The sequence below is a fragment of the Lissotriton helveticus genome, chromosome 1_2 (assembly GCF_964261635.1).
Source record: "Lissotriton helveticus chromosome 1_2, aLisHel1.1, whole genome shotgun sequence".
NCBI classification, from domain to species: Eukaryota; Metazoa; Chordata; class Amphibia; order Caudata; family Salamandridae; genus Lissotriton; species Lissotriton helveticus.
In genome coordinates, this window is record NC_136058.1 from 434,188,027 (window position 1) to 434,210,613 (window position 22,587).

The 22,587-nt window shown below is 46.9% G+C and overlaps 1 protein-coding gene across 1 annotated transcript in view; it reads left to right on the forward strand.

Annotated features, from left to right (window-relative positions):
* LOC144805086 (uncharacterized) overlaps positions 1 to 22,587 on the forward strand; it is a 187,972-nt gene that overhangs the window by 12,133 nt on the left and 153,252 nt on the right. Inside the window, exons 2-4 of the mRNA XM_078671942.1 lie at positions 7,281 to 7,352; positions 7,751 to 9,726; positions 9,805 to 10,170. Coding sequence (XP_078528068.1) covers positions 8,808 to 9,726; positions 9,805 to 10,170 — 1,285 coding nt within the window. The 5' untranslated portion in view covers positions 7,281 to 7,352; positions 7,751 to 8,807. The remainder of the gene's footprint in view (positions 1 to 7,280; positions 7,353 to 7,750; positions 9,727 to 9,804; positions 10,171 to 22,587) is intronic.

A 22,587-nucleotide genomic window follows, 5' to 3' on the forward strand; every position in this document is an offset into this window, starting at 1 on the left:
GGGTGCAAAGGAGGTTAGGCCTGTCCTGAGCTGGCGGTGCATTGGAGGTGAGGCCTGTCCAGTGGGGTGCAGAAGAGGTGAGGAATGTCCTGGGGGTGCAGAGGAGGTGAGATAATACCAGGGGGTGCAGAGGAGGTGAAATCTTTCCAGGGGCCGCAGAGGAGGTGGGGCCTGTCCAAGGGCTGCAAAGGAGGTGAGGCAAGTCCAGATGGCATAGCATAAGACACGCTCCTTGCCATGCTTGTGGCAAACTGGTAGACGGGAACATGATTCAGATGGCACAGAATGGGATGTCACAGCCAATGGTCCCAGCCCAACTGGCCTCTGTACCGAGCATGCAGAATCAAAGGCAGTCAAATCGGAGTATGCCTTCGGATCCGATGGTCCCACAGCCCAATACAGAATAGCATGTCAAATTCTCAACAAATTCAGGATTTCAAAAAAATCCTTCAGTGATTAATAAGAAATTTCCACAACTTGCATCTACACTAAGAGTTTCTACTGAGTGAATCAGACACAATGACGGTGCCTGAGGCGGGAGAAGGATTGCATGCTTGGTGCAGTCCTGGAGGTCACCCAGAGTGGCCCTTTTGTGGAAGAAGTAAATGAGAATCCGGCATCTCTTTTAATCAATAAATGTGCCTCCCGTTCCACAATCAGACTGACGGCAGCTCACAACCCACCCCTCTTGGGAAAGGTGTCCAAGTTGTAGGCATTTATAATAAACAACTAATAGGCTGTCAGCAAATGTTCCCATACAAATTGGGTCAATGATGAATGGCCAGAAACTTAAACTGTGAGTCATTAAGATCCAGTTATTATGTTAGGGAATAACCTTGTAAAATGACATGTGGCTTTTAGGGGAAGAGTCACAATTCATTATTCATTTTGTAGGTATGGTTTATTAAATTACATTTTGTTGTGCCATGTTTTCATGAACAATCATTGATTGCTGTCTTTTTTACCTCATCATGAACCATGTCAATAATGTGTTTTCTCTGTCTAAAAACTTGTAAAATGTACTGTTTTGGGATATTTGTTTGAATTGTTTTATTTGACACTTTTCCTAAAGGCAGATTACATGTCAGTCCTCTAACTGATTTTGTACTTAAGAACTTTTCCTTGATTTTTATCTAAGCAGTTGCTATTTTAATATTATAGAAAAACGTTTTCTTATTTCTAAGCACACATTTGTTGTGGTGCTCTGTCTATTGACTTTACATCGAGAGTTATTTCTGATTTTGGCTTTTGATATACTTTAGTTTTAAATTTGTTTTATTGGTTTCAAAAACAATGACAGGCAATGCATCGCAGTAGAAAGGCATCTTGTAAAGGAAGCATCCGAGACAGACATATAAGGCTTCTCCACAAATCGAGTCGCAAGCAAGGTACATGAGCCAGGTTATGAATAAGCTGCAGAGGTCATATTTGCCAAGTATAGCAGAGACGCACAACTTCGAGAGCAAAACCCTCAAACTCCCACCACCCCCATCCCCCCCCTCCCCAGCCGGTGTGCCAAAGTAGAAAAACAAACGTGAAGCCACCCGTAAGGGGTATAGTTTGTCCCATCAGGAGGTCATGGAGGATCTTCAGGGATTTCTGTGAGGCGCAGTAAGCAGAGATATCTGGGACACGTGATCTCATTGAATTCAGTGGAGAGGAGGGACAGCAATGGCAGCCACACTTTCTGAAATGTGTCTGTGGTTTGCGTGAGTGTAGCTTGAATGCGCTCCATGCCTAGCATAAACCAGAGTTTATGCAGCCATCCCGTGTGGGTGGCCTTGGTAGAGGATCCCCAGAGTGACAGAATGTGTTGTGTTGCTGCCTGCATCGCAATTCCCATCTGGCGCCCTCGGACCGATTTCAAGGGGAAGGTGAGCGCGTTGGGGAGGCCTAAGATAGCATAGGCAGGGAAACTTGGGATTTTGGTATCGAAAGTTTTATCTATGTCAGTTAAAACTGCAGTCCAGTAGTCTTTGACTTCCCGACAGTCCCAGAGGAGATGGGTCATGGTGCCCTGTTCCCCACAGCCTTTCCAGCAGAGCGCACTACTAGCCGGATTCCCCTTGTTGAGCCTAACAGGAGTAAGGTGCCAGTAAAGGGCTAGTTTCACCGCCACTTCCCACCCGCTGTGTTATGTGTAGTGTGAGAGGCCCTAAAGTATATGGAGCTCCATTCCCGAGCCGACAATGTCCTCCCTAATTCCGTCTCCCAGCGTCGCTGTCCCGCCGCTCGACCCGAGTTGTTTGGGGGAGTGAGCATCTTTTAAAGGTCCGATATAAGATGTTTGTCCGTTTCTCTTGTCACCAGCCACCGCTCAAAACTTGTCATATGCCTGCTCACCAAGGGAGCATAATCTGGGTGCGTGAGCCAGTGCCTGAGTTGAAAGTACTGGAACAAGTGGGGAGAGACAACATCATAACCCTTTGACAGTTCAGAGAGAGGAAGAAAGCCCTGCGGGTCGAAGAGATGGCCCGCCGATCTGCAGCTCGTGCCTCGCCATTGCAAAAAGGCGCGGGGGTCAGTGCCCGGTGTGAATTCGGGGTTGTCCAGGAGGGGGGTGAGCGGGGAGGGAAAAATTGTCAGTATTCTCTTAACTGCAACCACGTCCCACACGCGTAAGATAGTGGGAGTGATGTGAGACTTCTGGAGGTATTTCAGTCGGTCTTGGCGGCGGAGGAACGGGATTTTCCAAAGGGACGTCTGGGCCATCGCCCAATCTTGAAATAACCATCTTTTTTCAGATTCCGGCCTATACCACTCCACCAGATAACGGATTTGGGAGGCTTGGAAGTACTGCTGGAGATTGGGGATTCCGAGACCGCCCTCGTCTACACCGCGATACGCCAGTTATTTGTGCAGGCGCGGGCGCTTACCCCCCCAGATGAAATGGTGAAAGGCAGCCTGGAGATGTGCGATAGCCCCAGCTAGAGGAGTTACCGGAATGATCTGGAAGATATACAAAATCCAGGGCCGGGCAGACGTTTTCACTGCCGCGACACGGCCCAGCAGAGAGAGCGGTTGTTTAGACCACCGCACGAGGTCAGCCCGAATGCGGGAGGAGAGGGTATTGTAATTGAGGGAAACCGTTGATTCCGTGGAGGAGGTGAGCATGATGCACAAGTAAGGGAGTTGTGTTGTCGTCTGCAGACCTCTGCCATACGATAGGTGATGCCGCGAATGCTGGGGTTATTGCGAATTATTTGCTCCAGCGGCTCGAAGTAAAGGGCAAATAAAAGGGGTGAGAGTGGGCACCCTTGCCTTGTGCCTCTTTGTATTTCGAAGGGACTAGAATGGTAGCCGCCTAAGCGGACACGTGCGGAGGGACGATGGTAACAACTCGCAATCCAAGATTGGAAGTGACCCCCGAGTCGAAATCGGGCTAATACCTGCTGGTAAAAAGTCCAATCGACGTGGTCAAACGCTTTTTCAGCATCGATGGCGACAAGAGCCGAATCCGATTGCTGGAACTGGGCCTTGTCATGTAGAATCCGCTTGGTGTTATCGCTAAATTGACGGCTCGGGACAAAGCCTGATTGGTCGGGTTCCAGAATCCCAGGCAGACACGACCCGAGGCACGTGGCCAATATTCCAGTGAAAAGCTTCAGGTCTAAATTGAGAAGAGAAATGGGGCGAAATGCCGAGCAGTGTGTGGGATCTTTGCCGGGCTTAGGCAGCACCACAATTTCGGCCGCCAGCATATCGGGGGGGGATGGAACCCGGGCCAGTAAAGGAATTGAAGAGCTGGGTCAGGATAGGAGCGAGTAGGGAGCTGAAGATCTTATAAAAACCGGCCGAAAAGCCGTCAGGCCCTGGAGATTTAAGAGGGCGGAGGCGGGAGATAGCCAGTACCTCCTCCAGGCGGATGGGGGCCTCCAGGGCGTCCACCGTTCCCGGGGAGAGTGCGGTAATCTCCGCTGTCTCCAAATAGCTGTCGATATCCCCGCTCTGGACATTATCAGCGTGGTATAGTGAGGCGTAGAAGTCTCTGAACATTTCCATGATCTTTGTCTCCCCCACGACCGCCACTCCATTGTGGTCTCAAAGGCCGGAAATCATTGAGTGTTGTGACTTGGCTTTCAGCGTGCTAGCCAGAAGTCGGCCAGTTTTATTCCCCCCGACGTAGTACGAGTGGCGCACTCTGAGAGCCGCAAATTCAGCCCTGTCGGTATCTAGGCTGGCTAATTGGGCCCTGGCGGCTTTCAATTGCTTCCACACCCGTGGAGCCCCGGTGCGACTGTGAACTCTCTCGAGTTCAGAGACCTGGGCAGAGAGGTCCTCTCGCTTCGCTTTACGAGCCTTAGCCTCTGCTGCCGCTATGGCAATGAGGTCCCCACGGACCACTGATTTCAGCGCTCCCCACAGAGCCGTGATTGGCGTCTCCGGCGTGTCGTTAATGGTTAAGTAATCCGTGATACACGAACGGATTTGTTTAGTTACCTCTGGGCGTTGGAGCAGAGTTTTGCGTAGTCTCCACGCCCCCGGGGGACAACTAGGGCTAGGAAGCTCGAGCAGTAGCTCAACGGCATCATGATCGGAGAGGGCGGCAGGGACAATGCTGACGTCAGCGAGAGAAGCGGCCAGGTCGGAGGATCCTAGGAAGTAGTCGAGCCTGGCGTAAGTGCGATGCACATGGGAGTAGAAAGTGAACTGGGACGCAGTAGGGTGCTTAGCCCTCCACAAATCCACCCAGCCCCGCTCATGTAACCAAGCCCTACCTGCACTGGAGAGGGTGCCCGTGTCCCCATATCTGTGCCGTATCTGTCCATATGAGTGTCCAATAGTAGGTTGAGGTCCCCCCCCCCAAGGAGCAAGAGGGGGTCGGGTGAATGAAGCGCCTCTGAAATGGCACCCTTCATAAAGGGCTCCTGACCTGTGTTAGGGGCGTAAAAGGAGCCAATGGTGAGGTGTTGATCGCCTATGTAAAAGGTGTAGGCAAGGAGTCTGCCCTTAATTTCCCCCACGTTATCCCCTATTCGCCCTCTGAAGTGCCTAGAAACCAGAATGGCCACCCCCGCCCTCTTCGATGGGAGTGAGGAGAAAAACTGCTGTGGAAAAGCACGGGAGCGCATCCTATGCCAATCTTTCGTAAGCAGGTGGGTCTCCTGAAGTAGACAAATCCCCGCCTCGGAGTTTTCTAGATATGAGATCACTGCCCTCCGCTTTATGGGATTGTTCAAGCCCTTCATGTTAAGGGTCAACACTTTCAAAGCAGAATTAGCCATTACAAATCAGGTAAAGGAGAGGTTTTGTATGAGGATGACAGTGACGCACCCTGAAACGAGGGTAAAAGGTGACAAGCCCAGAATATGGAATCCCCTGTGACACACCGGCTCCCCTCCCTCCCCTCCTGCCCCTCCCCGCCCCCCCACCCCCAAGAAAACTCCCGCCCCCCCTCCATCCCCAACCCCAACAAACCCCCAGACCCAATAACCAGCCTCCCTCCACCCTGACCCCAACGGCCCAAATGTGTGGATACAATGCCCCAGTCCTGTCAGTCCAACACAGGTCTGTGGTAACAATACCTATTGGGGTGATGTCCACTGGCGGCCTTCGTGGCCCCCCCGCCCGTCCCCCCCGCTCAGTGTGCAACAGTGCTGTGATACTCCCCCCCCCCCGATAGGAGAAATCAATCAGAGAACGATGTCTCTTTGGCCACTTCCAAAATGGCCGTAGCTCTCTCCTGTGAGATGACGTGGGGTTCAGGCTTGGAGCGTAGGTCTGAGGATCGTCTTCGGCCCACCGTTTGCCAGCCTCCCCGGGAGGGTCCCTGGGAGGACCCCACTGGCGATGCGTCCTCTACCATCTCAATGCCCAGTAGTGTGCAGGTATCCTTGAGTGAACGCAGCTGTTGTAGGGCTCCATTCCATTTGAAGATCAAACGAAATGTGTGTCTCCAGGAGTAGGGAACCTCTTGTTTACGCAGAAAGTCCGTAGCCACTTGAATGCCTTCCTCTTCTGGGGAGCGATAGCAGAAAGGTCCTGATACCAGGCGATGGGATGACCGCGGAACTGAAGGGGTTGGTTCCGCCGAGCTTTTTTGATATACTTTAGGGGTTACCTTTATGTGATCCTCCTGCAAATATTATAATTATTTCTCTGACCGAGTACCCATGTTTATGCCTTCAGTAATTATTTGAAACCTTTAATATAGCTTTGTAGCTTGTTGTAGCTCCAAAGGCAAGGGCCTTTATTAAGGGAGCGGTCCTTTAATGGGCAGTATTGACTGCTACGGCTGACTATAAGGTCATTAAACTGTTTGCCCCATGAGGGCAGAATGTGTTAATTAATAAAATAACAGTGTCCCGGAGACCGAGGGGCTTGAAACACCTCCGGTACTCCGACTGCTGTAAGTGTGAATGTTGAACAATTAACACCCGCATGCAGGACCACAGTGGTTAATTGTTGAACATTCACAGCAATAGGTGGTAAAGGAGGCTGAAGTCAGCCCCTGGTTCTCCATGGGCTCGGCTAAACTGCTTTTCATCATTCAGGTGAGCCGAAACAGATGCAGGAGATGAGCAGAACCCCCCTCTTCCCTCTGAGACGCCAGTGACACTGCGAACTACTGGAGGAGGAAGGGGGGAGGCTCCTGTGTGCCCTGCTGCAGGCTCTATCTTCTGCCTTCTCCTGCCCAATCCATATATTTAGGAGAGGCAGTGGAAAGAGCAAGGAAGAGGCAGTGGCTGTGTATAAGGACATTGAAATTTTGAGAGCAGCGGGCCTATATCAGGTTGTATAGGCTGCTGCTGCTGCTGCTCCGTTGTCTTCAATGGAGGTCTAAACATTTCAAGGTTTCAAGCTTTGTCTCGTGAAGGATTTATTTATACTGACCCTCCGCATCATCCCTTCAGATAAGTTATAGATAAATAGCATCAACACGTTGATGCGTTGTTGCTTCCATTGACTGTCTGGTTGACTGATTTATGAACGGGGCAGAATTATGTACAAGGACATTAACATACCTTTGCAAACCAGATTGTTTTGATTTGCAAGTTTCATGGTCTGCAAATGGAAAGATGGGGGTTATGAAGAAGTGGACGGCTGTTAGGGTTTGTTCTCTGAGTCTGTGGGTGAACTCCATATTCACAGAGACCTTTTCCAGCAAGGGATCATGGCTCTTGAACCAAAAAAGTATTTATTCATACCCATATTTGCTTCACAATGGCCTCAAGAGAACAAGAGATTCTTTTGTTTTTAAGTTCAGGACGGTTATTTGTAAAATGTGATGAAGTGTGATAGTCGTCTGACGCAAAACTATTTCTTTACTTCCTTTCAAGGTATTCTGGGATGACCAGGCATTGCAGCATGGCTGCCACCCTTGGAGGAACAAAATATAATATAACTGTCAGGTAAGGATTTCTATAACTCTTAACAGTCTAGGTGGGCAGGGGAGTAAATAACATCTGATAATTCATTAAAAGTATTACAAATATCTAATTGTGATGCCAGCCTTTGCCACAGAAATTGAAAATTGATAGTGTTGGCTGCTTCTGAGAATCTGAGTCACAATATATGTGCAACTTGTGTTTCTATCTTTAATATTAAAATATGTTTACTCTCACATCCTTGAGTTCCAGTGATCCGAAGCTCCCGATCTACAGTGTCCCCGAGCTGTTTCACCACTATCAGAAATTATACTCAACTGATTTCCTAGCTTGTTTTTGTCCATACTTTCTTTTTGCAAAGTATAAGGTCACAAATATTTTTTCTTTGTGTTCATTGAAAATTTTTGACTCCATTTCTACAGGTGACTGAAGCATGAACAAAAAAAAGAAGGTTTAAATTTAGTGAAACACGCGAAAAGGATTATTTCAAGGAAAGTTAAAACATTCTCGAGCTCTTGAGAAGAAACACATTCTATGTGCCAGGAATGGTGAGGATGTTGGTGCGGAAGAAAATGGTGAATGTGAAAGTTGTCAAATCCCTATAGTAAAATGGCCATAAATGTTTATCAAGTGTTAGGAACTGAGATTGAGGAGAACATTGGCCTCAATTGATTCCCACGCAGTGCACTTGAGAAAAGTCAGTGTTGTAAATCTGTTTGATGGTTTATGAGAAATGCTTTGGAGACACAAACCCTCCCCAACAGATCAGCATCCGTAGACGTGTTGTGATGTGACAGAACCGTCAAAAAGACTAATATCCTTGGTTTACAAGCGCAAGCTTTTGTCTCTGTCTCCTGAAGATGAGAGGAGAGAAAAGATGGTTTAAAAGAAAGTCATTGTAAATACTCTTTCTCAGATGTCGTTACAGCAAAGATGCTGGATTATCATTTCCAATATAGGAAGATTTTCCCCCACCAGCTCTGTCTCTTGGGTTGATCCGAGTAGTTTCAAAGGGTCCTGTAACTCTAAAGTCGCTCATATACCTGTCTTAACCACTGAACAAAAAAGCATATACTGGCACAGAAAGTATAAAAGGGGCCAGTGTTACGCTATTGATAATTCATAAACCACCCTGGCATGCCCTAATCATCTCTCATTACTGGTATGAACAAACATACCTAACAAATGTGATAAACTGGAATCACTAAATGAGACTAATTAAACTTGAGAGAATCCACCCGGGCATAACTTGGAGAAAATGAATCCATGAGAGGCCTCTTAATCAATACAAGGGCCTCCTCAGTGAAAGTTAATAAGACAAGTTAGATAGGTGCCTTTAAAGGTAGGAAAATGATCTTCAGGTTAAAACTATAATTAGTTAAATAAATGTTAAGAAGAGCATCTGAAATGTATTTTAGAAGCTAATGCTGAGTTGTAACATAAACAAGTACACAATCAGAAATCAAATTCAGTCTTAAGATGGCTTGTATTCAGGAACAAACCCAACTTGGAGAAACAAACAACCCTAATAAGAGCAATGACTGTGAGAACAGCTTTAGTTATCAATCCCACCTCACTAAACATGAGAAAACTATTGCTGGACGAAAACGCTATCAGTGTCCTGAATGCCAGAAACTCTTCAATCACAAATCCAGCCTTACGGTACATGAAACAACCCACACTGGGCATAAACCTTATCAGTGCTCTGAATGCGGTAAAAGCTTCAGTAGCAAATCCAATCTCACTTCACATGAAAGAACCCACAGTGGGCAAAAACCTTATCAGTGCCCTGAATGCCAAAAAAGCTTCAGTTTTAGTGGCAGTCTGATTCAACATCAGGGAACTCACACTGGCCAAAATCCTTATCAGTGCTCTGAGTGCCGGAAAAGCTTCAATCATAAATCCAGACTTACTGCACATGAAAGAACCCACACTGGACAAAAACCTTATCGGTGCTCTGAATGCTTTAAGAGCTTCAGTCATAAATCTAGCCTTACTGTACATGAAAGGACCCACACTGGCCAAAAACCTTATCAGTGCTCTGAATGCTGTAAAAGCTTCAGTCATAAATCCAGCCTTACTGCACATGAAAGAACCCACACTGGGCAGAAACCGTATCAGTGCTCTGAATGCCAAAAAGGTTTCTATCACAAATCCGGTTTAACTCAACATGAGAGAATCCATACTGGGCTCAAACCCTATCAGTGCTCTGAATGCCAGAAAAGCTTCAGTCGGAAAATAATTCTCACTCACCATGAAAGAACCCACACTGGGCAAAAACCTTATCAGTGCACTGAATGCTGTAAAAGCTTCAGTCATAAATCCAGCCTTACTGCACATGAAAGGACCCACACTGGACAAAAACCTTATCAGTGCTCTGAATGCTGTAAAAGCTTCAGTCAGAAATACAACCTTACTGTGCATGAAAGAAACCACACTGGGCATAAACGGTATCAGTGCCCTGAATGCCAAAAAGGTTACTATCACAAATCCGGTTTAACTCAACATCAGAGAAACCATACTGGGCTCAAACAGTATCAGTGCTCTGAATGCCAGAAAAGCTTCAGTCAGAAATACAACCTTACTGTGCATGAAAGAACCCACACTGGGCATAAACCATATCAGTGCCCTGAATGCCAGAAAAGCTTCAGATTGAAACAGACTCTCACTCACCATGAGAGAACTCACACTGGGCAAAAACCTTATCAGTGCTCAGAATGCTGGAAAAGCTTTGGTCAGAAATCCAACCTTACTGTACATGAAAGAACCCACACTGGACTCAAACCGTATCAGTGCTCTGAATGCCACAAAAGCTTCAGATTGAAAAAGACTCTCATTCGACATGAGATAACTCACACTGGGGTAAAACCTTCTTAGCTCTCTGAATGCTGGAAAAGTTTCAGTCGGAAATCTGGTCTCACTCAACCTGCGAGAACTTACCGGGAAAAAACCTTGTCTTTGTTCTAAATGCCTGGGAAGGGTCTGCTGGAGATTCAGTTTCATTCAACAAGAGAGAACCCACAACATGAAAGAAAATGATCCGTGCTTTCAATGTGACAAAAACTTCAGTTATAAATGTAACCTTTCCACATAAGAGAGACAATGTGGGAGAATAAAAGGTGCTCACTGTAAACCCTGGGGGAGGTTTCAGCATCGCAAAACATTTACATGAAGCAGCCACAAAGACACCGCTCCATTGATTGTCCAACAAACCGTCTACTCAGAAAAGAACACAGCGTGGGATGGAAATGCTTGAATTAACCTTATTCTATTGTAACTATTTGTGGCCTCATTCCATTCAGCGTGTTGTGTTTGCTGAGTGTTTATAAGCAATGACTGACCCACAAAGTCCATTGGATCCTGAACTTTGATGCCACGCCCCCAAGGGTCTGGAATGCATGTAACCTCAAACTGTTTCCAGCCTTAATGAGCCTCACCAGGGGGCTGAAGCAGGAGTCCCTTTGTCGTAGGTCTCGATGGGACCAACATCTGTTCATGTCTGTACAACGTAGGGATTATTATTGAGAAAAACTAAAGGTGATGGATGGACTGGTAGTTAATCTCTGCAACATCCCGCCACATCATTCTCTAGTCTTTGTGTAACTACAAACAAGGTCAGCCATATGCAAACCATTCTTGGCTCCACCATAAATACTCCTAATGACTTCTGTTCCAATGGGACATGGCCTCGTATTACAAAGATCCACACGAGTGGCCTCTTTCCATCTTCTTTTTGCTTCAAATGGAACCTGCTATCCCTTTAACCATGCCTCAGGCCTGCCACGTTTCATGCTTTGGCTCTTATCTCATCATCAACCTTGAACCATCTCCATAACTTGGAAGCTCCGAAGACTTCGCAGCTGTTGTAACTGCTTGAAGTTTCCCGCATTTTGATGGCCGTGGATTCAGGTTCAACTTGATAACCCAACTCTACTCTGTGGGAATTTTGCACTTCAAGCCACTTCTGTGCAGCTCGTCACCATTGTTAATCATCACCAGAGACTAAACGAATCTTTGTCGTCTCGAGCATAGCTATCGAAGTCAGCTACAATTTTGTAGGTGACTTCCTGATTGATTCAGTGGATCTGCTTTTTTTTATTCATTTACCTTTTTGTTTGGTTTTGACAGTGGTTTTGCTAATTAATAATGCTTAAATCACAGCCCTCCTTTAGATTTAGCTTCTGAATAATTATTAAATATTCTTTTTGATCTAAACTTGGTTTGAATCTTACAGTTCCTTGTCTATTTTTAATAAACTGTATTGAAATTTGTGACTTCCACTGTTTTTCTTTACCTGCGAGCGCCCCTTAGGCCATACTGCTCAAGCCACGTTACCAAAAGCGAGCAAAGAACACTTGAGTAAAAGACACATTTACCTTTGCTGACCAAAGTTTGGGAAAAGCAAAGCAGACTGACTCGAGAAAGCACACTAAGGTTACTCTCTTAGGTGGCATCTGCACCAACTGTAAATGCAAAAAGTGAAGATTATGAGTGAAGCTGTTGGTAGCTGTGCCCCGGGAATTTGAGAGTGCCACCTTCTCAGTCTCAAACAGTTGAAAGAGATAAAGATGCACCCGTCAGAGATTCATATCTCAGCAACTAAGACTGCTCGCTATTGCCATACAACACTCACACTGTTACGTGAATCACACTCCCTGTGCAATGTACAAACTTTTACATAAACAAGTTGTGTTGTGCTTTGTGAACAGGCTTTCACCCCCCTTTGTATGCAAATGAGTTTCTGTGATCAAACACCCCTGGCTTCCATTTCTTCTACTGCGGATGATAATGTGAGAATGGTAACGAAATCACAAACAAGGGCTGTATTGAGAAATAATCGTCTTCAAGTCACATAGTAGTTTGTAGTTCTTTATTAGTCTTTTAAATGTACATCCCCCATCCCGTTCCAAGGTAGAGTATAGTTGCTGAAGCGCGACTCTCTCGTGGCCCGCTCCCCTGATTAAGTCCATAAAAACAGAAACAGAGTCCAATTTCCTGAAGAAGCGCCGGGGCGGGTAAACTGGAGGGGTCGAGAAGCAGTATAAATGTATTAACAGCATTTTTACAACTTTCACTCTACCCATGGGTCGATAGTGGCAGGGAGCCCCAAAGTGACAGGGAGCTGCAAACATTGGACATCATCTAAGTTGCCCTGTATAAGTTCTTCTTCGGTGTAGTAAATTCACCCCTAAATACCTGAAGATGTAAGGGTGCCACCCCAGTGCTAATTGGGGCAGCACTTCCTGTTCTCAGTTGTGAGTTTGCGCATGGGATATAAGCTGGATTTGGTCCAATTTAGCCTCAGTCCAGAATCCCTACCAAAATCATCTAGAACCTCTATCACCTGAGGTAGATACGCCTGCACATTCCTGAGGTACACAAATGTGTCATCAGCATACAGTGAAATGACCTCCCAATTTTGCCCACTTGGTATGTTATGTTATGTTATGTTCGATTTATATAGCGCCAAATCACCGACAGGTCTCTTAGCGCTTGCTTTGGGAACCCGTCCTGGCTTTCCCTGCGAGATTACCCCTACCGGGCATCCCCAAGGTGAAGACCAGGCATCCCGCCGCGGGGGGGCCGTAGTGGAGATTAAGCAAGCTATTGCCCAGAGCTGCAGAGTGTGAACCCATGATTCGAGTAGGCACCGAGGCGAGAATTATCGAATCCATGGACATTTTGGGCTCAAGACCCTGCCGCGTCGGGAATTGAACCCTGGTCCCGGCCTGACCTCTGCATCAGGGTCTGCCTCCTCTAACCAGTGAGCCACACTTCTCCACTGCTGGGTCCTGCAAACGAAACTGACCAGTGAACAGGTCCATGACTAGGGCGAAAGTAATCGACAGCAGGTATCTTTGCCACATGCTTCAAAAGAAACTGAGATCTCTGCCTGTCCGGATGCGGGCCAGCGATTTATCAAGTGCGGTATTTCTGCACCTAGTTCCATGCACATCAGCACTTTCGTTAAATAAAACTACTCCGGGGTGTCGAAGGCCTTCTCTACATCTAGTGAGAGTGTTGTTTATGGAGGCAAATTCTTGAAGATTCTTTTCCATCAGCTGCAGAGGCGCCATAGGTTTAGACACATTTTTCTCCCAGGTACGAAACCATTCTGGTCTTGGTGCCAATGTAGAGAGGCAGGGGAGCAACCTGTTTGCAAGGACCTTCCTGCGAATCTTGTTGTCGGTATACGGTGGCCAGTAGGAGCGTAGCTCCAGGGGGTCCCTGTGGGGCTTAGGCAGTACCAATATCATAGCCTCCCATAGGGATCCCGGCAATGTGCCCTCCTGCCGGGCCTGTTGGTACATTTGGAGTAGGTTTGGAGTGAGGGTTGCTCTATAGGTGAAGTAAAAGTCCACCGGGAACCCGTCCATCCAAGTTTTGTTGCACGCGATCTAGTCAATCATGAAGCCAATTTCCTCAGTGGTCAGGGTTTCATCTGGTGAATGTCCCTGAAGGGGGTTAAGTATGGGGATCGACAGTCTATTCAAATACTCATCTAATTGGGGCACTTGCACTCCCAACACAGCCTGGTATACAGACGTCTGGTACTACAGGAAAGCCTAGTTTATATCTGCTTGCACATTTCAAAAACTCAGTTATACATAAGGATAAACAGACAAAACAGACCAAAAAATATATGTTCACCAAGTAATTTAATGTACTAGTTTTTCTGGTGAATACTCAAGTAATATTCAAGAGACAGGTAATATTCAAGAATTACCGGTTAAGTAAAGGTTGCTCCAAAAGGGGGAACGTGCTAATAGGATGAGGAGTGCTCAGTGTTAAGAAGGAAAGAAATCAGTGACCTAGGAGAAAACAAGAGATGCATATTATTTTCAAAAACACTATGATCGGTTGTCCTTCACCGTCATAAGCAGCCTAGCTCCACATGTATTTGTACACAATTTAAGTCATATGTAAAATTGCAGAATAAAATTCAAAATTTGCATTTTAGAGGACACAAAAGGGTAAGTCTAGGCCTATCCAAGAGCGTCGACGTTTCGATCCGACTTAGGGCACAAGGGAATTTCACAACCTCAGCCGTGCGGATCTTCTTCAGGACTGGGGTGGTGTGGGGCAACCTGGATGAAGGTGGATAAGTCGCCTAATGGGAATAAAAGCTTGGGTCAGGTCCGTTGCTGTATGTAAAGGTGCGCATCAAGAAGCAGTGCGCGTGGTTGAAAAAGGTAAGGCTTACCCTTCGCATGTGGTGAGAAGCCAAGGGATGAGTTCATCAAGCCATGTCGGATTCACTAGTAAATTCCATTTGGGGTAACCATCAAGGAGATTAATGAACTAAGGAGGAAAAATGGGGAGAAAATGCTTTAAGTACTGGACCGGCATCGAGGATAGCGTATACGTCAGTTACAATGCTGATCAGACATACCTCAGTGTTATTCAGGAATGAAGCCTAGGCAAAGTTGTAAAGGTGGGGGCGCCATCGTGCTCCGTGTATTAACCACGGTTCAAGGCGATTAGCAGTCTGTGAAGTAAATGTGCGAAAGCTTAGTCATGCTGGCAAGGAAAGGCAGCCGGCTGTAAAAGCATTACAATTACGCTGCGAGTTGCGTGGTTAATTACCTGAAGACGGGGGTCCTCACAGTTCGGTGTCTCAGCAACAAATGAATTGCAAGTGCGGCCCCGCCCGGAAGATAATTGAATACCGGAGGCCGCGGGAAAAGGTTACTGAGGACGTGCGCTAAGGGCCAGAGTTGAAAGACTCACAAGGCCATGCGCCGATTACCGGAGAAGGAGAGGAAAGCTCCCGTCACGTGTGACAGATGCCTGAGTTATGATAGTGCATTAACGCTGGCATAATAAACCTGAGACATCATTATTTCCGAGAAGTATATACATTGTGATGAAACACATAAAAAACATTGAAAGCTAATTAGTCCCGAAATACATGTGCTAAATACAATGTGAAAGCGGGAAGAATTCAACATGTTTGAACATTCAGTATATGAGGGAAAAACATGTTTGGAGAATACAAGAAAATGAATGTGTTTGGTGATTTGTGGGTGATACAAAGTAGCTTGAACGTGGATTTCCTGGCAGGTTCAGTTTACCCCGTTTACCGCGTCGGAATGTCCGTCACGGTGTGGGCATTCCATTGAGCGGGCAGGGTTGCGGCGGCCAACGGTTGTGCGCAACACCCGCGAGTTAGTGCCGACGGAGCACGGAACGGGTTAAATAGCATTACATCAGTCGTTGAAACCTCAGTCAAGCAAATGTAGATTTCGCCTATGAGGGACTCACTTCCCTCGCCCCTCTTTGACATGTTTTCTTATGTAGTACTGTTAAGAGAACAGACTCTCCTTACATGATTGGTTTAGTGGGAGGTGGTCTGACCCGGCCTACACGCTTGAGCTGCACATGCTGCCACTGACTGACATCCAATCCATACTTTATGGGGACCGCATTCCATCCTGACTGCCGGACGTGATGCGTTCAGTGCTCCTTTCCTGGCGGGTGGCGCTGCGGCACACTCAGTGGACACACAAGTTGACCCGGTGCATCCCTCTCTGGCACCGCGCCTGGCTTAAGGAGGTGAGTGGCCTACAGGGCTTTCGCTCCTGGGATCTTACGGGATCTCTAAGCTGGGCGATGTGTGGGCGAATGACCATATGCGTTCCTTTGCGGACCTACGGACCCGGTATTCCCTGCACCAGTTCCAATTCTACAAATATTTGCAGCTGCGTCACGCCCTCCATGTACACCTCTCTGAGGGCACATGCATCCCTGAGCACAACCCGCCTGGGGCACAGATCATGCTTGGGGACCTGGGGACGGTGGGAAGTCTCCCGCATCTACCGCACACTAATTAATAATACCCCGACCACGCTCGACCGACTCCGACATCAATGGGTGGGAACTCTGGATGAAGTGGATTGGCGTGATGACCTGATGGCCCCCAGGACTATCACTCATTCCGCCAGGCTTCGCTTGGTCCAGCTATACTACTTGCACGCCGCCTACCTGACCCCAGCCCGCCTTCATCGGGCTGGACTCTGCCCCTCCCCTGCATGCACCAGGTGCGGACATGATCCCGCTGACTTCTTCCACATGCTGTGGGCTTGTCCCAAATTGTCACGGTTCTGCGGTGACATTGAAGAAGAGTTTACGGAAGTGCTGGGATGGGTGGTCCCCCATGATCCTCGAGATAAACTTCTGGGAATTACAGTTGGGCTGGACGGGTCCAGGAATGAAAAACTGTTTGTCACAACTGCATTGGCTGCGACTAAAATGACATAGCTGCCTCTTGGATATGTTCGGATTCTCCGAGTGTCGACGATGGCGGAGCGGGGTTGACTGGTGAGCCGCGCAGGAGAAAACATTGTATGAAACACGTGGTTGCCCTAGGAAATATCGCAGGGTGTGGGGGAAGTGGCTGGGGGGACGGATTTAGATTTATGGAAATGTTTACTTATACTATTTTGTAACTTGCCAGATTCGTACCTCGGGAAAGTCCTACCTTTTGTATATACCTATGCTTTTATGCATTGTAATACAGGACTGAATTTGTGTGTGAAAACAATAAAAATTGTTTATCAAAAAAAGAGAACAGAAATATACAGGGACAGAGACAGTGGTCATGGATCCCCAATGTTGTCTTACACTACCAGTTTCCACAACAGTACAGCATGGCAGGAATGAGATACCATTCCCAACCAATACCATATGTCCTTTGCATTCCCTTCTACCCCTTCATTGTGTTTCATTTGTTATCTGTTTATAGCCTTATTCATCCATTAGGAGAAAAATATTTTTGGTTGACTTGACTGACTACCTGTCTTTTAAAATGTTTTCAACCAACAATTTTCCCAAAAGCATTGTGGGAGGGAAATATGGCTTTGATGACTTGGTTCTTCTGTGAATTTTGCCTTTTTTGGGTGTTAGGATATTGTTACGGTTTTATAAATCAATAATATCGATGAACACAATTCCAAAAGGGTAAGGGGTGGGGGCTACAGCTTCTTGGTCTTGACAGGTGTAGTAATGGTTTACTTTTCCTCTCTACAGGTTTCTTGAGGGATGGTGCCACTGGCCGTCTCCTCCAAAATAAATAGGGACAATGCGAGGTGCAAGCTACTCTATTCTATTACTATTTTCTCCCGTCACCAGGTCACCCACGATGAAGGATTCTAAACACTCGGTGTCTCTTTTCTCTCTGGTAGGAGCGTCATGGTAGACTGGAGGGAGTGCCCAAGGTTATTAAGAAGTTCACAGAAAACTGCAAAAGGAGAAGGTAGGGAAGGAAATAAAAAGAAAAGAAATGGAAGCTTTGGATCTCTCAGTTCCTTTGCCCAACTTGAGGGAGAATTTCATATTATCCTCCCCCTACTTGTATACTGGCACCCTCTAAGAGACATGCATGGGCCTCCAGTTTTTCTCCTTTCCCCTTCATGCAGGTACTCCCCCTACCCACAATGATGCACCCCCCCATTGTCTACCATTCGGTGGTGAACCACACATAGCGGATGTCTTCTGCCTTGCTGCGGTCCTGCCGATTCTTCTCCTCCAGTGTGGCGCTGACTCGAGGCTTCTTTTCTGATGTCTTTTTGTTTTGCTGGTCTCGCTTCTCTCTCTCCTCCATGCTGGCATCTTTCTCTTGTTCTCCCCCCTTCTCTTATGGTGTTGAGTTTTAAAATGAAAAGGCTGAAGGGCCAGGAACCATCTTAGTATGCGAGGGTTTCTACCCTTGTTATGAGCCATCCATTCAGAAGGAGCATGGTATCTATAGAGGGCAAAGTCCTGTCCTTCCAAGTAGTATCGAAGTGCATTTAATAGCTAAGGCTGTCCTTCCAAGTAGAATCGAAGTGCATTTAATAGCTAAGGCTGTCCTTCCAAGTAGTATCGAAGTGCATTTAATAGCTAAGGCTGTCCTTCCAAGTAGAATCGAAGTGCATTTAATAGCTAAGGCTGTCCTTCCAAGTAGTATCGAAGTGCATTTAATAGCTAAGGCTTCTTTCTCCACTGTAGCATCGTTCTTTTCTTGGGGAAATAGCATGCAGCCATATATAGGATGGGGTTTCCTCTCCTCTTTCATCTTTTTGGGACAGTGCCGTACCTAAGCCAACTCCCAATGCTCTTGTTTTGGAAATAAAAGGTTTTGTAAAATCGTGACTGCGAAGGATGGGTTCTGAGGGGAGAATGTTTTGTAAGGTATAGAAATCCAATAGGACCGCTTAGGAGGGATGACGTAACCTTAATTCAGCTTCTTTATTCTTTTTTTTTACGCTCTGTTAGGGCAGAGCTTTCCAAAGTGTGTGTCGTGACACAGTACTGTAAATGTAAATGTGTAAATGTATTGCGATTTATATTGCGCACGTATCACCCGAAGGCATCAAGGCGCTTGCCTTGGGAACCCGTCCTGGTATTCCCCTGTGAGATAACCCCAGCAGGGTATCCACAAGGTGAAAGCCAGGCATCCCGCCGCGAGGGGCCATAGTGAAGATTAAGCAAGCTATTGCCCAGAGTCGCAGAGTGTGAACCCGTGAGTCAAGTAGGCACCGGAACGAGAATTATCGAGTCCATGGAATTTTTTGAGCCCAAGACCCGCCGAGGCGGGGAATTGAACCCTGGTCCAGGACCGATCACAGCTTCCGGGTCTGCCGCCTCTAACCCCTGAGCCACACTTCTCCACTGTGTCGCCTCCCATGTGTGGGTGTGTCGCGCGACGATGACGTGACGTCATAGGCATATTAGGGCGAAGGCTTGCATTCAGTGACACAGTACAGTACAGCGACGTACGCAGAGAAGGAGAAGCTGAGCGTGCAGCCTTGTTCCCTTTCCGACCCAGAGACCACGGAGCCGCCTCTGCTCTCCAGGCGCTCGGTAAGCCAAATTTGTACAATTTTAAAACTCTGTTTAGGTCGTACGGTAATTGCATTTACAAGTGTGTCGGATTTCAACAAACCCTGTAATTACAGATTGGTTTAAAGACCGAACTACCCCTCCCCTAGCCCCAAGCCCCTCCAGTGTAGATTTCAGCAAGTCAAAGCTGCTTAGCTCTTGGGTATCAGATTTGAACGGGTGTGATAAATACCATCTATCCATCAAGGTAGGGTTGCTTCCAGACAAGTATTTTACCATTCTGGCTAGAATAGAAAAAAAAACCTCGAGATAACCATCAAAATCAGGTCCCTTGTCTGCCTGAAAAAGTCTGAAAGGAAGTGGTAGGCTGCTGGGAAATAGGGCATGCAATCATGGCAAGGGCGGAAGTGAAAATAAAAACATGAACACTGCACTGCGCAAACAGCCATATCCACGTAGCAAGCACTACACAAAACACTTATATCTAGATTAACATTATTATTACTTCCAACCTATATAGTCTATCTTACGCTCACTTACAGTGTTACAAAACTATTGCAGCAAACAGAATGTAAAATAGATGACACCATTATATATCAGGAATATCAATTACTGGAAAAGAAACATCTCTGCATGTTTCTACACAATTTGAGACACAACATTTTTAGCACGACACATTAAATTGATTTAAAAATATTTTTGCAAAATGCGAACTGCTTTTTAGTGTGTTGAATTTCACAGTGCGGATTCTGCTTTGATTTTAATTGGAATCCAATCTAAAGCCACCAAGATCATCTGCGGCGAACCCCAAGGATCATCCCTCAGCCCAACACTCTTCAATGTCTACATGGCACTGCTCGCCCACATGGCCCGATCGCATAACCTCAACATCATCTCATATGACACCCAGCTGATCCTCTCCCTCACCAAGGCCCCCACCACTGCCAAAACCAACCTCCACGAAGGAATGAAGGCCGTCGCCGAATGAATGAAGAACAGCCACCTGAAACTGAACTCGGACAAGATGGAGGTCCTCATCCTCAGCTGCACCCCGTCCTCCTGGGACGACTCCTGATGGCCGGCCACACTGGGAGCTGCACCGACTCCCACCGACCACACACGCAATCTGGGGTCCATCCTGGACTCATCGCTGTCAATGACCCAGCCTCCAAAGGGTGAGTACCTCAGACCTTGCTGGTCTACTCCGAAAACAATCTTTTCATTCTGCGTGGGTTGCTGTTGCCAAGGTTTGTTGGGTCCAATCCGGTCCCTGAGCCCCGGTGACACTGCTAATGCTGCGCCTCTGATAGCCACGGTTCTGTTTCACAGAGCTCCCCTAGATTACTCTTCAGCTTTACCCCCCGCTCTCAGTGTGGGGATGAAAATTCAATCTTTCCCCTTTCCTACCTCTATATTTTGCTCATTCAGTCTCATTTGTTCTCTCACTTTACCTCGCTCTACTCTTTCTCGCGCGTTCTAAGTTTCTGCGAGTGTCCTCCATCAGTTTTCACTCATACTTTCTGATTATCACACCTGCGTTTCCATTGACACTTGACCCCTTTCCCTCCCATTCCTGTCACCCTCTCCCTTCTCATCGTTCTGCCACCCTTTGTCTATATCTATCTCTCTTTGACTCACCTTTCTAGTTTATCTTCGCAAGTTACATTCCTTCTTTTTCTCGCCGTTTTTAGTATTTCTTTTTTCCTCTTAGTTCCTCTCCTTTCTCTTAGACTTTTCCCTCTTTCCTAGAGAAACTTGCTTCGAGCCAATCTAGCCCCTCTGTTTCTCCCACTCTGTCTGTTTCTTCTGTGGCACTCATTCTCTCTCTGTCGGTTCTCTACAAGTTTAGCCGAGACACCTAACTTTTTTCCCGTGACACTTGCTTTGCACCAGTCTCTGTTCTTTTTCACATGAACCTCTTTCCTAATTCCACTGCTCATTTTCCTTATGTGCAACTCTTACGAGCAGTGCTTTAAATGAGCCAGTGCTCACAGGTACTGAGTACTTGCACTTCTTTAGTTTGAGCGGGAGAGAGTACTTGCTATTCTCAGTGGGGGCTTTTACTGGGAGAGTACATGCTTGCCAAGATCACACATGTACTCCTGGGCAAAGAATACCGCTACATCTACAATACCATTTCAAACACTGCCTCCTAGTGCTTTTTTGATGGCATTACAGAACCTTTTTTTATTTCCATTGCAACAAAGCTGCAAGGCTGCAGCAGAACCACTGCAAGCAAAGTACATCCCTCATGCCTCTTTTCTCCTACATCCCTTCCTCTGTCACAAACTGTTTCCCTATTTTTCCACACTAACTCTTGAAATCTCTGACTTTTTCCATCTCTTTATGTCCCTATTTTTTCTTCTATATTTCTCTTCTTCTGTGCCCTGTGCTGCCACTTTTGTATGGTGAAACGAAACTATAATACCGGCCCCTCGAATAAATCCTGATGTCATTCTGTGTAAATCACTTTATGCTCCTGGGCCTCTGTTAGCCATGGAATGCTAAAATGTATGTAAAATAAAATACAACGCCCTCTCTAGGGAGGAAGAGCATAGAAGTAACTCATTTGACAAGATGGCGCTATCCATGCTGTCTCTGTCACTCTTTCGTGTTGGCTGTTGTTTCAATTCCGCTCCTTATGTCCAGCTTGTTTCTATCTCCCAGCACCCCTGCCTGTCCTGTAGCAGTCTCATAACTATCGAAGAAATAAAGCACATAGCAGTCATGCTGTGTGCTCTTGTGCAGTACAAAATGGGGTGGTGATGGATGGAGCATCTGAACCAATCAAACACTCACATCCAGTCAACAGATCTGGGTTTAATCCATCACCGTTCTTTAGCCCACTCTGCCACCCCAGTTCAGACATGGCCCTATGCAAATCAGTCTGACCCTGTGCCTCATGGGAACAGTCCAGCCCGAACTGCCAAGCCATGCCTTCCCTGGACCGGAAACAAGCTTCCTAGGACCGGTTTCTGGCATTTCAGCCGTCTTCAGACAGGCTTGCTTGAATCCAGTGGCAAAGTGAGCAAGGGACTCACATCTGAGCATATCCTGCCAACTTATGGCAAACAAAGCGGTACAAAAGGGGGTGGTGTTTGACGGAGCATCTGAACCAATCAAACACTCACACCCAGTCAACAGATCTAGGTTTAATCCATCACCGTTCTTTAGCTCATCTGCCACCCCAGTTCAGACATGGCCATATGCAAATCAGTCTGACCCTGTGCCTCATGGGAACAGTCCAGCCCGAACTGCCAAGCCATGCCTTACCTGGACCGGAAACAAGCTTCCTAGGACCGGTCTGTTGACTGGGTGTGAGTGTTTGATTGGTTCAGATGCTCCGTCCATCACCACCCCCTTTTGTTCCGCTGTGTGCTCTTGTGCAGTCACGGTGGCAGCCAGAAGTCAGTATTTAGCAGCAGCACTAAGGGAC